This window comes from Diplotaxodon limnothrissa, linkage group LG17 (genome assembly GCF_057381915.1).
Source record: "Diplotaxodon limnothrissa isolate DT_005_m linkage group LG17, D_limnothrissa_male_GT1.1, whole genome shotgun sequence".
Taxonomy (NCBI): domain Eukaryota; kingdom Metazoa; phylum Chordata; class Actinopteri; order Cichliformes; family Cichlidae; genus Diplotaxodon; species Diplotaxodon limnothrissa.
In genome coordinates, this window is record NC_140612.1 from 24,181,989 (window position 1) to 24,197,035 (window position 15,047).

A 15,047-nucleotide genomic window follows, 5' to 3' on the forward strand; every position below is an offset into this window, starting at 1 on the left:
CTGGACTGTGCTCATAATATATATATATATGTACTGCTGCATTCAACCACATTCTCTCTTTCTCTTCCTCTCTCTCTCTCACACACACTCTCACACACACACAGACAAATACATTCACGATTGGGGTGAAATCCAGTCGCTCTGATTTCAACACAGGCACACCTGGACTGGCTAAGATTTAACCACCTGTAGTGGCTTGTATGGCTTGTTCAGCGTCACACTTCGCACATTGTGTCTGCAGCACACACACACTTGCTGCCTCTGTGAGTGTGTCCACTGTAAAAAACAAAAAAAGGAAGGTTTTACGTGTGTGCGAGTTTGTATTTTTAATGCTCCTCTGTTTGTGTGTCCATATTCCCTCCTTCTGTCCTTCTGAGGATAAAGTGCTGCAGAGGAGGAGAAAGTGTCGCTCAGTTCTCGGACATGCTGCTGAAATTCTTGAGCTGCAGCAGCGACAGCAAAGAAAACATTTTCTTGACTCCTATATGAGAATGCAAGAATTAGAGACAGATGCAAGATGGACGTGTCTTAATGAAATTGCGTCCTGTGTGCTTTTAGCTTGTGCAGTCTGCCACTAGCTTTGAGCTCTCAGCAGTGGAAACAGGTAGGGCCTCAATCTTAGTCCCCGTCCCTTAAAAACCTGCTCTCAGACCTGTGCGACCCAATAATCCACACCTAGAAGATGGGAAACCAACATCCGTCACGTTAGCTGTCCCTCCGGTGCTGTTTTTCTAAATTACCCATCTACCAATTGCAGTCTTTCTTGAGTAAAGTGAGAACTTTGCGGCCCAAACTTGCTTTCCAAGGCTTGACAAAGCTCTTCATGTTGACCAGGAAGCGGCCCCGCTTACGATCCAAGTGGCCAGCCACCAGGTACTCCACGCCTGTGAGGAGAGGTCAGAGGGGTTAAGCACATTTTGGATGTTACCAATGAACAAAGTTGGATGTGCGATTCTTGCCTGGATTGAGGATAGGGCAGGTGCAGCCCCGTGCGGTCCAGGACTCGGGGTAAAGGGTGACGCGACCGCGCTGTATCTTCATTTTGGTATTCTGACTGAGTACCTTCTGAACTTTGACCTCCACCTCAGCATGGGAGCCCTTATCGTGAGCTGCTAGCACTCTCACCTTCAGCACTGGAAGTCAGGGAGAAATGCAACAAGACCTTCAGAGCTGGAGTGTTGTTACACCAGAACAGTGGTGTCAAACTCAAATTCACAGTGGGCCAAAATTCAAAACTGGAACAAGGTCGCGGGCTAACATTAATATTTATTGGAAAAAAAATCTTCCTCCAGATTTAAGAATGAATCTCTTCTTATGGACTCAAACAAGTTTTGCTGAAAAACTGAATATGGAACAAGCAAAGCTTAATACTAAACAATATATATATTAGCTGTATAATACCAGTAGGCCAGCTCTAACAATAATTTGGTATGGCTTCGCGGGCCAAATGTAATTAGGCTGCGGGCCAAATTTGGCCCGCGGGCCAGAGTTTGACACCTATGCACCAGAACAACTTCTTTCTGCATTAAAATGCGACAAAACAACGTGATCCATGGAAGGAGGCTGTCGTGGAAAGTTTGGTTACTGGATGAACTTCAAACAAAGTTTTAATCTGATCAGTTTGAAACTCAGATCAGGTTTTCTCCCCCCCCCCCCCCAAGGGGCTGGAGCAGAATTAATCATTCCTCTGAATGCTGGGACTTTTTAAAGTAAAGAAAGTGAATTGTGATGCTTTCTTCAGACATTCATGAAGGTGAGCACGACTAACAACTCGTTAGCCAACTTAGGCTTTTCCTCCTTTGTGACTTTAATAATGACCATAATTTATAAAATTAACTTCAGGTTTTATTCAGTGTGACCTTAAACTAGAAACTGAGATCATAAACTCAACTGGAAAGTGTTTTTAGAGGTCACGGAGCGAGGGTTAAGGCTTTTTGGAATCAGAGGAGTCGCCCCCTGCTGCCCATTAAACAGAATGCAAATGCTGTGAATGATTTGACCTGCATTAGGTAGTGAACATGAGCAGACAAATATCAGCTGAGCAACTAAAGGTAAACATCAGGTTCTTGCTTGTGTTAATTATTTTTCTTGTATGCTGTCTTTATATTTGTAAAGAAGAGTTAACAGGGTACAGGGTGGTTGCCTGAAGTTTGCATGAAAGATGCCAAATTGTCTGCAAACACTTGCCAACTAATCTCTAAGCCATGGTTGGGCAAGTCCAGGCCTCGAGTGCCAGTGCCCTGCAGGTTTTAGATATCACCCTGGGTCCACAGACCTGAATCAAAAGATTAGTTCATTATCAGGCCTCTGGAGAACTTCAAGACATGTTGAGGAGGTAATTTAGCCATTTGAGTAAGTTGTGTTGAATCAAGGACACATCTAAAACCTGCAGGACATTGGCACTCGAGGCCTGGAGTTGCCTACCCCTCTAAGCAGTAGTGAAACTCTGAGAAGCGAACAGCAGACTAAAAATGGAAAAGATTCGTCTTCAAAACAAAAGCTGCACCTTTTGAAAGGTTTTGGTTTCAGCGGTAACATTTAGTTTGAAGGCAAAAGTTTGCCATTTATGATGTGCGTTCCACTTTTTTGCTAATTACTGCTTTTAGCTAACGTCCTCAATGCAAGCTACAGGCAAAAAAACCCCAAAATAAATCTTCAAAAACAAACAAAAAAAATCTTGACTTTTATTTTGTTTTTGTAATTTTTTAATGAACCATTTTATTACAGGTTCTGTTTAATGTTTTGTTTGCTGTAACATATTCATTTACCAACTTGTGGGATAAATAAAGTACGTATAATTAAAATACAAAGACAGACTGAATCAATGAGCATGAGTATAACAATGTTAGACATAAATACAGTGAAATAGATGATTTACATTTAAATGCATTAAACTAATCAGGTAAAGCCAGGCTTACATGAGTTACAGTGCATGTTTGGAGATGTTTGAATGCTTACCGTATGCATAATTCATGGTGCAAAAGAGTTTGCTGTTGGTCAGACTTTGCTCTTGGCACTCACACTTCTCTGCAGGGGGGACATGCAAGAACAGTTTCATATTTGTAGCATAAATAAATAACTTTTTCTCTATGTGTGTGTGTATGTGTGTGTGCGCGCGTGTTGCCTCAGATACTGTATGTGATGTCCTAAGACTAATAATAAGTACAGTGTGTGGCGTCCAGTGAGGAATGTGCCAATAAAAGCTGGAGTTACGGTGTGGTGGTACTGAGGGTCTGCGAGAAGAGACCTCCACTTGGAAACTGTCCTTACACACACACACACACACACACACACACACACACACACACACACACACACACACACACACAGTCATGTTTCCATCCTGGAATCTGCATACCTCAACTTTCAAGCATGTCTTCATACAGCAATGTAATGATTTAAATTACGAGGACTTGCCTTTTGTCCCTAATGTCCCCACAACATGAGTAAAACAAGCACACACTCACACACATCTTTGTTCAATGTCTTTCTGAGAGCGTAGCCAGACTTTCATTACTTAAACATTAACACTTGGTCAGTGGACCGTGAAGGAGGATAAACCACACACACATGGACGCACGCACGCACACACACACTCTCTGTATTGTACCTAAGTGAAGAGCAGAGAAGAGTTCGTCCGTTCTGAAGATTCTGACTGACTCACTGGCGTTTCTGTCCAGGTGGTACAACTCCAGATCAGAGCTGCAACACAACATCGGCATACATGTTATCATAAAACAGGAATTATAGCATCGAAATACACTTAAAGTCCTTAAAGTCAACATCTCTTTAAGCAGAAAAAAAATTCTATTTATATTTAAGGCTACGTACAATTACATGAAAAACACGTTTGACTATTTTAACAGAGCAGACATACTGCCGAGTGATGATACCATACTAACATATTCTCAGTCTCGACCCTGCCTTTGTACTTGCTGTACAAAAACTGGGCAAATATTTGATAATATAAGGACACAAGGTCATGACTAAAAAAAGTTCAGTGCTTCTGTTTTTAGGCGCTACAGTTTTGTTATCAGGAGATAAAAGTTCTTACTCACCCAAACATGCAGTCTCCAGTAAACGGATCACAGTCTCCTGCACATTCACATGGACGGCATCCGTATTCGTGAAAGCCCCAGTATCCCACCATGCACCTGTCGCAGTGGGCTCCACCGACGCCTGGTTTGCAGATGCAGTTCCCGTTTGCGGGGTCACAGAGCGAGCCGTCTGCCAAGTGGAAGGGCATTGAGCCCATGGGGTGACAAGTACATGCTGGGGAAGAAAAAGGTGAAATTAAATTAGATTGGAAGGTTTTTAATTGTAGATGATACTAAAACATCATCCTTGCACTATCTGAGAGGCGAGGTACATGCTGGACATGTTGTCAGTTCATTACTGAATTCATAGTCATAAATTCTTATGTGCGTGGTATGTTGTTGATCTGAATAATTCAGAAACTGATTTCCCCACACAACCATAACTAGGGTTTATAGAAAATGGTTAGAAAAAAGAAAAATATCAATCATTAGTGATTCTCTGGGGTAAATATCTTTTGTTGGAGAATGGCCAGAGCGCTTTGACATGATAGGACTCAAATGATCACTTATTAGAGCCAAAAGATGCAGAAGAGCATCTCAAACCTTGAAGCAAATGAGCTACAGCAGCAGAAAACCACATTAAGTGCCACTTTTGTTTGCAGAATCTTATTGAATCAATGCTATGAAGAATTGAGGCAATTCTTAAGGCAAAAAGAGTGTCAAATCTGGTACCAACGGGGTGCTGGTTTAGCTCAGTGTGTTGAGCAGGTGAACACATGCCATACGGTGGCCGGCCTGGGTTTGAGTCGACCCGCTGCCCTTTGCGGCATGTCTTCCCCCCTCTCTCTGCCCCTGCTTTCCTGTCCTGTTTTCACGGTGTCTATCAAATAAAGCTGAAAAAGGCCCCCCAAAAATCTGGTACCAACAAGGTGTACCTAATGAAATACCTGTTCAGAAATACTACACAAAAGACTAAAGAAAAGCAGTGAGCAGTGAGTCCAAAGGTCTGACAGTCTGCTGATTAGCAAATTGCTATTTATCACCTGCACTTAAGTATTTCATCAATTGCTCTATTGTCTGCTTTTGTGGCAGCCACTTAAAACACAAAGGCGTCTCTGTTTTTTTAATCACATGAAGACAGATGTTTATACTTCTTTATTTGTGATCCTAAGCTTTTTCCCAAAGTCGATCAATATGCTTTTAAGGTCTAGAACTCAAATTAATCCTCCTCACATGGATAGATGAACAAATACATACAGTAAAACTCTCAGCCCTCTAATTGTGTACCGATAGGGTGTTTTTCCAACAACCTCCAAAAACAACGAACACACCTTATTACACACCCACCCATGTTTCCATTGGACATCTGAGAAAACTGCTGTCTGCTGGGACCCGGAGTTGTCAGGCCTCCCCCATAAATAAACCGCAGAGAGAAACAAAGAAGGGGTGTTGTTTGGAGTCATTTGTCTTGTGTTTAATGATGCTTGAAGCCTGACTGCCAGTAAATGACTACTTACTGTACACCCAGAAGCTCCCTCAAGCTCCTTTTTCAAATAAATCATGGTGGAGAAAAAAGAAAAAACAACAACTTTAAGCCAGAGGTCTGAATCAGGCAGTTTTCTCAAACCGAACTGAATGTGTTAAATTCACATCGACGACTATAAACAAATGAGATGGCATGCTTTTAGAAACAAAGATTAGAGTTCATTCCTGACCTTAAAGCATGTTTGCCTTCAAACTGTTATCAGAGCGCTTCACGGACTTTATTTGATAAATTGTTCCGAAATAGAAATACAACAGTCAACATGAAAAGTTTTTAAAGCTTATCAGTTTATATAGGCGTTTTCCCCACCTCAGCAGTGAAATGCACACGAATGCTTGAAGTTTGTAGATAAACAGAAGCACCACTGAGTTTTTATGATTAAACTGCAAAAACTGAGTGCTGGTATAGCTCATGTGGGTTAAGGAGGCAACACATATGCTTTGCTATTGCAGAGTCTTGGGTTTGAATCTAAAGTTGCCCTTTTGCTGCTACTCTCTCTCTCTCGGCTTTCTGTGCTATCAGAAGGTTAAAAAGCCTAAAAATGCAAAAAACAACAACAACAAACAAACAAACAAACAAAAACAAACTCTATGCTAGTTAAAGTTTGAGATAAAAAGACTGAATTTGGTCTCAGGGGCAGCAGCCTAAGCAGAGAAACCCAAACCTTCCTCTCCCCAGGTCTTAGCCAGCCTAAGACCTGGGGAGAGGAAGGTTTGGAAGATGTAATCTCCTAAGTTTGTCCTGGGTCTGGTTTGGGGCCTCCTCTCGTGAGGAAATACCAAGACCATCTCACTCAGGAGCCACCCAGAAGGAATCCTAGTCAGCTGCCTCCTTTCGATGTGGAGTAGCTGTATTCCTAGCCCCTCCTGAATAATTTAATTCTTTATCCTACCACTAAATGTAACTGAGCCTCCAGGAGCTCCACAAATGATTTTTTTAAGCTCCTAGCAAACACTCAAACAAAAACAAACCACAACAGTCACATAACTTACTTGGCAGAAACAATAAAGATAATCAATATCTATAACGTAAGCCATGTCCCAGCACACAGTTCTTTTCAGTTAGCTGCTCCCATTAACTGATCCATGTTGGGAGGTAAGCTAATGCCAGTTAAGATTAGTCACAAGAAATCTAGTTTTATCTAAATAGTTTTATAAAAAGGAACACATCATGCCACGATCTAAAGAAACACCTGACAAACAAAGTCACAGACATCTATCAGTCTGGAAAGCGTTACAAAGCCATTTCTAAAGGTTTAGGCCTCCAAGGAACCATGGTGAGAGCCGTTATACACAAATACAAAAAACATGAAACAGTGGTGAAGCGTCCCAGGAGTGACCGGCCAACCAGAAGTACTCCAAAAGTACAGTGATGACTCCTCCAGGAAGTCATAAAAGACCCCAGAAAAACACTAAGGAACCACAGTCTTCACATAGCTCAGTTAATGTCAGAGTTCCGAATCCTGAATCCGACTGAGATCCTGTGGCATGCTCTTAAAAAGGCAGCTCATGCTTGAAAACCTTCCAATGTGGCTGAATTACAACAATTCTGCAAAAGATGAGTGGGCAAAAATTTCTCCACGGCGCTGTAAAATACTCATTGCCAGTTACTGCAAATGCTTGTTTGCTGTTGTTGCTGCTAATAGGTGGACCAACCAGTTATTTGGTTTAGGGGGCAATCACTTTTTCGCACAGGGCCATGTAGGTTCCCCCTACCCTTAATAATAAAAACCTTCATTTGAAAATGCATTTTGTGTTTACTTGTGTTATCTTTGTCTAATATTTAAATTTGTTTGACGATCTGAAACATTTAAGTGGGACTTGAATGCTAAAAAATAGAAATGAGGAAGTGGGCAAACACTTTTTCCACACCGCTGTAAATACAATAACAGGCGACGGGAGTTACATGACCCAAACTGTGCCTTTGACCCAAGAGAACGATGTCAACTGTCAAACCAAACAGTTTATCAGACAACTCACCCACACAAAGATAAGATTGAACTCCATCAGAAGACCTAGCAATACAGTACCAATAAAATCATAAAGATATCACATTTATATCCTTTATAGATGTGGGCATGTAAAAAAGGCCATATCAGCACTCTCTTAGGAAGCATCCTGCACAGGTAAATAATTAATAGAGATCACAGCGCCACCTCAGTGCCATTTAAAACCAAGACACGTGTGACGGTGTGTTTGGCAAGCGTGTGAATTTTCATATTTGTGTGAAAATTTATGACCACTTGAAGGATTCACAATGCAACAACTCCTGTAAGCAAATATGTGCGTCTAAGAAACCTGTCAGCTGCAAGAGCTCTGACAATGAAGACTTTATGAGTGTGTGCTGAGACATGATACGACACCTGCCCGAACAACCACGAGAAAACCCACTACAGACATAAATCCCCACACACACAAACACACACTGTAACTCTCCCTCCTGATAAATGGCTTTGGTGTGTACCAGCTTGCGTGAAGCTTGACAAGAGTGTTTTCTTTCGCGGGCCCCTCAGAGGCTGGAATGAAAAAAATGTTCCTCACAACGGAGGGAAATTCCTCCATTGTCAGCGAGCTGCTGCAGTGGGATTACACAACCTGAACCTTCATTTTAGGGGTTCTCCAAGCATGTTGTTGCTCCTTTTTTCTAATCAGTCAGCCTTCATTAGTTATTATCCCAGAGGTGAGTTTTTGGGTGTAAAGCACCGAACCTAATGACTGAAATCACACCTGCTGTAAAGAAGGCATGCATCTGTTTCTGTGACCTTATCAGAGATGCAGAGATATGAGAAAACGTCAGAAAATCTGGAAGGACAATAAATGAGGTTGTATAAGTCCATACAGTATGCAATTTATCAACTACTCACTGTTCCTGAACTGCCAGACAGAACAGCAAGAGACTTGGTACACATGCTGCAGGACATGACAAGCTTAAAAAGTTATGGAACATCACAGGTGGCATGGTCTCCATATTTCAGAAACTGCTTGTCTACTGGAATTTCCCCAAACATCCATCTCTTGGGCAACAGTAACTCAAATAGCCACCTGCTACAAGCAAGGGATGCAGAAGAGCATCTCAGCCCTTAGAGCTGATGAGCTACATCAGCAGAAGACCACACCAGCTGCCAGTCCTTACTAAAACTGGACAATGGTCATATAATGAAATATATGATGATATAATGGTGTTTGTTTAAACACCGCCTGAGCATTGTCGCTGACCATGTCCATCTCTTTATGACCACAGTGTTCCCATCTTCTGATGGCTGCTTCCAGCAGGATAACACAGGACAATGAGTTCACTGTACTCATACGGCCTCCACAGTCACCAGATCGCAGTCCAATAGCGCTCATTTAGGATGTAGTGGAACAGGTGATTTGCATCATGGATGTCAACATGGACCAAAATCTCTGAGGAATGTTTTCAGCAACTTGTTGAATCTGCGCCACAAAGAGTTAAGGCAGTTCACAAGGCAAAAAGGGTTCAACTTGGTAGCAGGAAGTTGTACGTAACAAACTGGCCAATCAGTGTCTATAAAAAACAGACAAAGCCACTGTGACATCGCCCACTGGTTAGTGAATTCATACACAAGTGAAGCTTTCAGATGTGTTTCCACCATTGCTATTTTAGTGTACTGAAACCAGACATGACAAGTAGATCTGAAACCCAGAACACTGCACACTCATACAGTAACAATGTATCAACCATAAGGTGATGGAGAAGCACACCCCGTTTTATCCTCCTGTTTGTCTCCAATTAGGAATATGTGTTTAATACATGACTATAAATCCTGATGAATTAATCATCTGTAGCTCTAGTTTAAAGTTAATTTTAACTGTGTTTACTAAGGTCAAAGATTCAGGGAGCTGAAGGGTTGCTTTTGACCTTTCTTGCAACCAGAGGAGTCCCCCCCTGCTGGCTGCTAGTTTCATGGCAGGACTTTCTTCTAGAGCAGGGGTGTCAAACTCAAATACACAGTGGGCCAAAATTCAAAACTGGATCAAAGTCGCAGGCTAACATTAATATTCATTGAAAAAAAATCTTCCTCCAAATATAACAAGGAATCTTTTCTTATGGACTCAAACAAGTTTTGCTGAAAAACTGAGCATGGAACAAGCAAAGTTTAATACTAAACAATATATAAAACTTATATAAACGTATATATAACTTAATATTGCACACATGCAAAATCGAAATTCCAATTAAATAACACATCAGTGGAATTCATTTCTTAAATAAAAATTGTATTTGCAGCCAAAACACCAACAGAGCATTCTGGGAATTGTAGTATTAGCAGTACATGAACTGTATAATACCAGCAGGCCAGCTCTAATAGTAATTTTGTATGGCTTCGCGGGCCAAATGTAATTAGGCTACAGGCCAAATTTGGCCCGCGGGCCAGAGTTTGACACCTATGTTCTAGAGTAATGCTGTTACGTTAACTAACAGCGACTCTAACTACAACTCTCTAACTACAAAGAAGTTATTTTTTTAAACTTCATTGTTAATTTTCATTCTATTTTTTCTGCTTTGAAGTGTTGAGTTTGGCATTTTGCCTCAGCTATCTTAGTTTGGATAAGCAAAGAGTGGATCCTCCTGAAGAACCTAGGACTCTGCACACTCATACAGTAATAACCCTTCTGTCACAAGGTTTCTCTCTTACTGTCGATTATCATTTATTTTACTCTGAATAGGATCATAATTTCCAAAACGCATAAGGCTGTGTAGTAAAAATGACTGGAAACTACTGAATTATATTATAAACTAAACTGATGTGTTAATGAGGTCATAAATCAGGTAAGAAATTGGATCATTTTGGATTCGTATGACCAAAATACTCCCCACCCCTCTGGTGGCCATTCATATACAGTCTGTCTTTTGTAGAGCAGAGCTGCAGACACTTTTTCTTGTTTTTCAGACATGATTTATTCATGCCCAGACACAGATTTGCTGCTGAGTATTTTACAGGTTCTTATAAATGTCTGCTTGTATTTATCTTGAAATGAATCTCTTGAATTATATAATGCAAGAATTTCACTCACATGTGCTGTACCAATGTACCTGCACATGTGATGTGACAATAAAAGTGATTTGATTTGATTTGCACGATGAAATCAAACCCTGAAAGACGGCAAATTGGGCTGATAGCCAACATGTTCTTCCCTCTGTGTTTTTGAACGGTCTGCTGCTACTTGATACTCTTTAGGTTTTAATGAGATTTGCTTGCACACACACACACACACACACACACACACACACACACACTTTCCTTGGCGTTCATTTCCAGCATACCTGTGGGGATGAGTTCACAAATCTGACAGATAATCAGAGGGAGACTGTAGCCACCGGTCTGTGTTTATGGATGACTATCTCATGTTTACTTAACACTCACCTCTTCACAACCCCCCTCCCCACACACACACACACACACACACAGTGACGGAGAAAGGACCGTCACACATTCACAGCTAACAATCAAGCTCTGAGTCACATCTTAAAAATGGCAGAACAAACCGAGATGGACAAGCAGGAGTTTTATGATGAACTTTGAGTCAAGACACAAGTATGCCTCCATCTGATGATTAACTATGGAGTAACTGGATGGAGAATGGGGCATCTGCTGCCTCTGAGACACACACACACACACACACACACACACACACACACACACACACAGAGCCAGGTGCCCGTGAGGACTGAGTGTTATGCAGCATGTTCTGGCTTGTGATCTCCGTCCTCTGCATTCCTGAGAAAAATCAAAGGGCTGTGCCAGTATGGTGCATTTGTCACCACTGGTCTAATGCTGTGACTCCATATTGAATGTCGTGTGCCAGTGAAATTCCTATTATCATTCCAAATAGATAGCAGTTTTATAAAATATACTGTAGAAAGTAAATGGACAGTCAAGAACACGGCTGAGCTTTTAGCTGCTCTTTCACATTTAAAAAGATACTTCAGTAGAAGCAACTTGATTACTCGTTTCATCCAAGGTATGGATGAAACGTTAGATGGACTACTGCAGCAGAAGATCACACCAGGTCCGCTCCCATTAACTAAGAACAGGAAACTGAGGCTAAAATTCACACCCGCTCTGACAAGACTCTGTTTCTGCTACAAGATTCAGATTGAAGGGTCAGAATTTGCCATGATTTTCACGTTAATATGAACTTCTGACCTCTATGAAAGCTCTGAGAAATGTTTCCAGCACCTTGGTGGATCTGTGACATGAAGATCTAAGACAGCTCTGAAGGACAAAGGGTCCAACTTGGCACCAGCAAAGTGTTACCAATGAGGGTATATAGACTTACATCAAGGGTGTCTAACATAGATTAATTCATGGGGCACATACAGTTCATTTTGTGGACTTGTTCATTTTAAATTTACATCTGAAACATTTGACGATCTCTAATAAAGTTGATGCCACCAACTGTGCTCCTAAAAGTCTGCCTCCCACTATAGTTTAGTAAAATGTGTGTGCAGCTTACGTTTGCAGGAGTCGGGGGCGGCGTGCGGTCGGTTGGGATCTCTGTAAAAGCCTGGCTTGCATTTCTCACACTGTCGCCCTTCAGTGTTGTGCAGACAATCGCAGATGCCTCCGCTTCGCTGGCCAGACTCTTGCCACGCTGTCCAATCAAAGCGGCAGTTCTGAGCGTGTCCGTTACACTTGCACTCTGGTGTGAGAAGAAGAAGATAGTCATCAAGAATGAAAATATCAGACTGGCAACTGGCTATATGTACAAATGTTTCAGAGAGCATTTGGAGGCTGTTCGTTCTGATATTTTAGTAAAGTATGAAGGTTTTCAATAACCTTTCCTAGATTTAAGATTTACAGGCTAAGTTTTAATACAAGAGTCCTGTGGTGGAAAAAGGTGTGAACAATTTTGTTTGACTCACTCCGACATTCATGCGGCGCTCCCGTCAGTCCATCGGCAGGCTGCCACGGTCTGTCGTTGTACAGAGGAGCGCAGCGCTCGCAGTGATCACCTGCAGTGTTGTGTCTGCACACACACTTCCCATGGACCTGTGAGAGAGAGCTCATTAGCAACAAGCAGCATGAAAGACGGAGGTAAAGATGGACAAATAGCAGGAACAAAGAGGTCAGTGTGATGGAAAGGACAAGCTTCGTCACTCTCTCTTAACCACTTTCTTCCTTTTTTAATCGCTCCTATTCTCTTGGTCCAAAATCAGTGAATGGAGATTTATTGTTTGGCTTCATGGCTAGAAACGGGAATGGGCCTCAGCTCTGAAAAGCCTGCGTGTGTGTGTGTTTATGAGTATGTGTGTACGAGTGCAAGTATGCAGCGCTGAGAGCACAATAACAATCTCCTTGTCATTCCTGTGAGCTGGAATGCCATGCATGCTGGATAATGATTGAATGGGGGGGGGGGGGGGGGGGCAAAGCATCTGAGGAAGCTCTTTATTTGTTTGTGTTACACCGTGCAACTGCAATGTAGGACACAATTACACGGCAACTGCAGGGGTACACTCGCAATAATCAACGTGCACACAGGCGTGCAAAATAATTGCAAACGCACACAGATTCTTTGCACTCATTTCCCACGGTGTCGTGATGCGTCATACCTTGTCCCCGGTTCAAAAATCCTATAGGAGCACGGCCACATGCAGCATGCCCTCTGCCTGAACTGACCCCAGATCAGCCCCGCAATGTCGAGGTGAACACGCACACACATGACTGGTTTCACACACCGGTTTTAATCACACTAATAGGAGGAGAAATTGCACAAATGAGAGGTCCGGGTAATCAGGAGACATGATTACACGTTCAGCAAAGAGTAGTGATTAATATAAAGTGTGCAAAGAAAGGAGGGGAAAGAGGAGAAGCAGAAAAAGCCAGGAAAAAACTCTGGCTTAAGTCCACACGGCTGGTATTTCAACCCACATGTTTACCATACGGCGATATGCCATAGTTAACACACACCCAATGATGCAAACTCATCAAGACTGTGGACAAGGGGGGCTGGCCTGTCTGTGCATTTATGTACTTTTACACAAAGACCATTACCGGTTCCCAAAAGTTCCCAAAGAAGTACAAATATTTTAGTATTTGCACGGCAGTTATAAGTAAATACCACAGCTGTAGGTGTGCTTGATTTATCTCCATAACAGCTCCACAAAAGCTTTGAGACAGATGAAAGCATTACAGGCTCATTAACTATTACCACTTTATAAAATGCCTTTTCTGAGTTCAGGTTTTACATAGCTGAGGTTTTCTCGTGTTAAATGTAACATAACAAATAAAGGCCTATTACAGCTCTACCAGGGCCTGATGTGACACTGGACTGGTGGGCATGTCTTGCACCTTAGGACTGTTGACTCAGATTATACTTAAAACCTTAGGCTGCAGTCTCACAGGCCCAGAGACAGGAAGTCGTCATCTTCTCTCTCACCGGAGCCTTTTGGTAATGGAGCAGTGAGTCACCCAGACAGTAAATGGTGAGTGTAGCTGCCAGCAACCGCTCGCCAACCGGTCAGGAATACACATCCTTCCCCAGGGACCGGAGGTCACCAGCTGGTCTCTGGCTTGTGTTAATGAGGCCTGAGGTAGAGCGCTTGGCAGCTGACTCCAATCAGCAATTAGCTGAGGAGCGCTGAGGCTCCAGGAAAGGACAGTGCCTTTGCAGGATTGTCACTGTGTGGTTTGTGACGTTCATGAGAATACATAAAAATGCATAAATAAAAGGTTTAAAAGGCTTTTTTCTCCCTTCTTCTACTGCACATGTACAAAGTTACAGAACATTTTGGCTTCATTTATAGCTTAATCCTGAGCCAGCATTGAGCAGTGTCTCTGGGTCCTCTCAGAAGAGGAAATTAAAAAAATATGAATGTTGAACTTTTAACCAAATAGTTATTATGTAATCTCACTGTTAATGCCATATATTTGTGCACATCTGTAACGCTGATGGACATTGGAACAAAAGAAACCGGATAAATGCTGCAATGAGTGATACCCCTCTTGTATAAGGCCCATTGGAGTTAGTGTGAAAGACAAACGAGGCAAAGATTTAAGTGAGAGAAATGAAAACAGTCGGATGGACTGGAGCATTGCTCATTAGTTAAAGTGAGTGTGACCCCTGTAGTACTATTTGTTTAAGTAGGGGCAATAAACATTTTTGTTTATTACTTAAACAAAAATGGCAAGTTTACATTATAAGCTATAACCGAGCAAAGTGATCGAACATCAGACTGAATTTAAGGACCTATACAGTCGTCGTCTCCATCAGCTCTTACACCCTGCTTTCAGCTTCTCCTTCCTTGACACGTCTTCTCTGTTTTCACTCTTTCCAGTTTGATAGTTGTCCTCTCGCTTTCTCCCTCGTCGTCTCTCACATTTTCTCTGGCTAATTTTGAATCCTCCTGTTTTTCCTCACAGTTGCCGTCAGTTACAGGTGTATCTGACAGCTCAGGTGAAAGCAGGATTCATACAGATGAGGGGTCGTTTAATTTAAATGATT

At 42.1% G+C, this 15,047-nt stretch overlaps 2 protein-coding genes across 2 annotated transcripts in view; both read right to left on the reverse strand.

The window, feature by feature from the left end:
• The window catches only part of LOC146615035 (tetraspanin-9), a 100,135-nt gene that overhangs the window by 34,638 nt on the left and 50,450 nt on the right, over positions 1–15,047 (reverse strand). The window lies entirely within an intron of this gene.
• Positions 745–15,047, reverse strand: part of ntn4 (netrin 4) — a 30,083-nt gene continuing 15,780 nt past the window's right edge. The window contains exons 4-10 of the mRNA XM_085375850.1: positions 12,469–12,595; positions 12,060–12,245; positions 4,059–4,272; positions 3,611–3,702; positions 2,959–3,027; positions 960–1,133; positions 745–884 (exon numbers count right to left, since the gene is read on the reverse strand). Coding sequence (XP_085231976.1) covers positions 745–884; positions 960–1,133; positions 2,959–3,027; positions 3,611–3,702; positions 4,059–4,272; positions 12,060–12,245; positions 12,469–12,595 — 1,002 coding nt within the window. The remainder of the gene's footprint in view (positions 885–959; positions 1,134–2,958; positions 3,028–3,610; positions 3,703–4,058; positions 4,273–12,059; positions 12,246–12,468; positions 12,596–15,047) is intronic.